The sequence below is a fragment of the Nicotiana tabacum genome, chromosome 12, assembly GCF_000715075.1.
Source record: "Nicotiana tabacum cultivar K326 chromosome 12, ASM71507v2, whole genome shotgun sequence".
NCBI classification, from domain to species: Eukaryota; Viridiplantae; Streptophyta; class Magnoliopsida; order Solanales; family Solanaceae; genus Nicotiana; species Nicotiana tabacum.
The window spans coordinates 3,461,938-3,463,359 of NC_134091.1; the positions used below are offsets into that span (position 1 = coordinate 3,461,938).

General features: G+C 31.9%; 1 protein-coding gene across 1 annotated transcript; it reads left to right on the top strand.

Moving 5' to 3' along the window:
• LOC107812779 (uncharacterized protein At1g76070) lies at positions 1-1,186 on the top strand. The gene has a single exon (XM_016637949.2). The coding sequence runs from the start codon at positions 165-167 to the stop codon at positions 915-917; it is 753 nt and encodes a 250-aa protein (XP_016493435.2). The 5' UTR covers positions 1-164; the 3' UTR covers positions 918-1,186.
• Positions 1,187-1,422: the final 236 nt, after the last annotated feature.

Here is a 1,422-nt window from a genome sequence, read left to right on the forward strand (position 1 = left end):
GACATAGTCAATAATCCAATCCTTACCCTTATCTACCTCGTTTCTTGCCACTCTACCCCTAAAACCCATATATAAATATAACCTAAAGATGACAAATTTAATCATTTAAACCAAATAGAGACACTTTATCAGCACAACAGAAGAAGAAGAGAGTTAAAATTTGGATGGAGAAACCAACCAAGTCAAAGAAAAATATGATCTTGAAATTATTGCCAAAAGCAGCAGCTGCTGCTGTTATATTCCAAAATCCTCCATTTAGTCCAGGTAGAGAAAAAAGATTATCACATCTTCATCATAATCACAAAGGATTTTCTGGTCCTATTTTAATTCCAGTAGAAGCTAGATCAAGAAAGTCAAATAATGAAACAACTCAAGAACCAACTTCACCAAAAGTTTCATGCATTGGTCAAATCAAACAAAGGAAGAAGAAAATGATTAAAACACCAAAGCCAGTGGAGAAAAATTCAGTTTCTTCTTTAGTTGAGAGTAATAAGAAGAAATCAAGATCCAGTTTTAGGAATATTTTTCAAAGAGGTGGGAGAAAATCTGATGCTTGTAATTCAGCTGAAAATAATATTTCTAGTGATATTCAAAATAGAGTACCTTGTAATTTGAGTCAAATGAAAAAATTTGCTAGTGGTCGTGAAAGTAGTTTGTCAAATTTTGATTGGAAAAATGTGCAAATTACACCAGAAGATCATAGGAAATGTTATTCAGATGATGATAGATCAGAATATTGTGATGAAGATGAAGATGAAGATGAAGAAGAAGAGGTAATTATTCCATTTTCAGCTCCAATATTAGTAGGTAGTAGTAGAGATAAACCAAATTTTCCATTGGAGCCAAAGAAGGAAATTAATTTATGGAAAAGGAGAACCATGACCAAACCAAATCCTCTCCAATTGATGAAAAAATAAGGTTACATACTATACGTTGTGTATAATTTTCTTTCATTAATTTGTTGTTCTTGATTCATTTCAGTTTAAATTTAGTTCACATATGAAGTTGTAATGTAAATTATGTTGCTCCGAATTTTTCAAAAATTTCGACTTCCCCCGTCAAATCTTTTAAAATTAAATGGTATATGACATGGATGCTATATATGACGTTTTTGAAGAATTCGAGCAACAAATTAAGATTGTAAATCAAATACTGCCATTTAGTATTACAAGTGTGTTTTGTTGAACTCTTGTATATATTCATATTATGATTCTATGATCCTTGTGGCCAGGAGCGTAAGGGGTTCATGTGAATCCTTTTAGGGTAGAATAAAGTATGTATATACACTACTCTTTCCAGATTTTACTTGTGGGTTTTTACTGGATTTGTTGTTGTTATTGTATATAATAGATGATGAACTTCCTTAGTGAAAATCTTGCCCCGTCAACAGAGGCGAAATCAGGATTTGAAACTTGTGGGTTT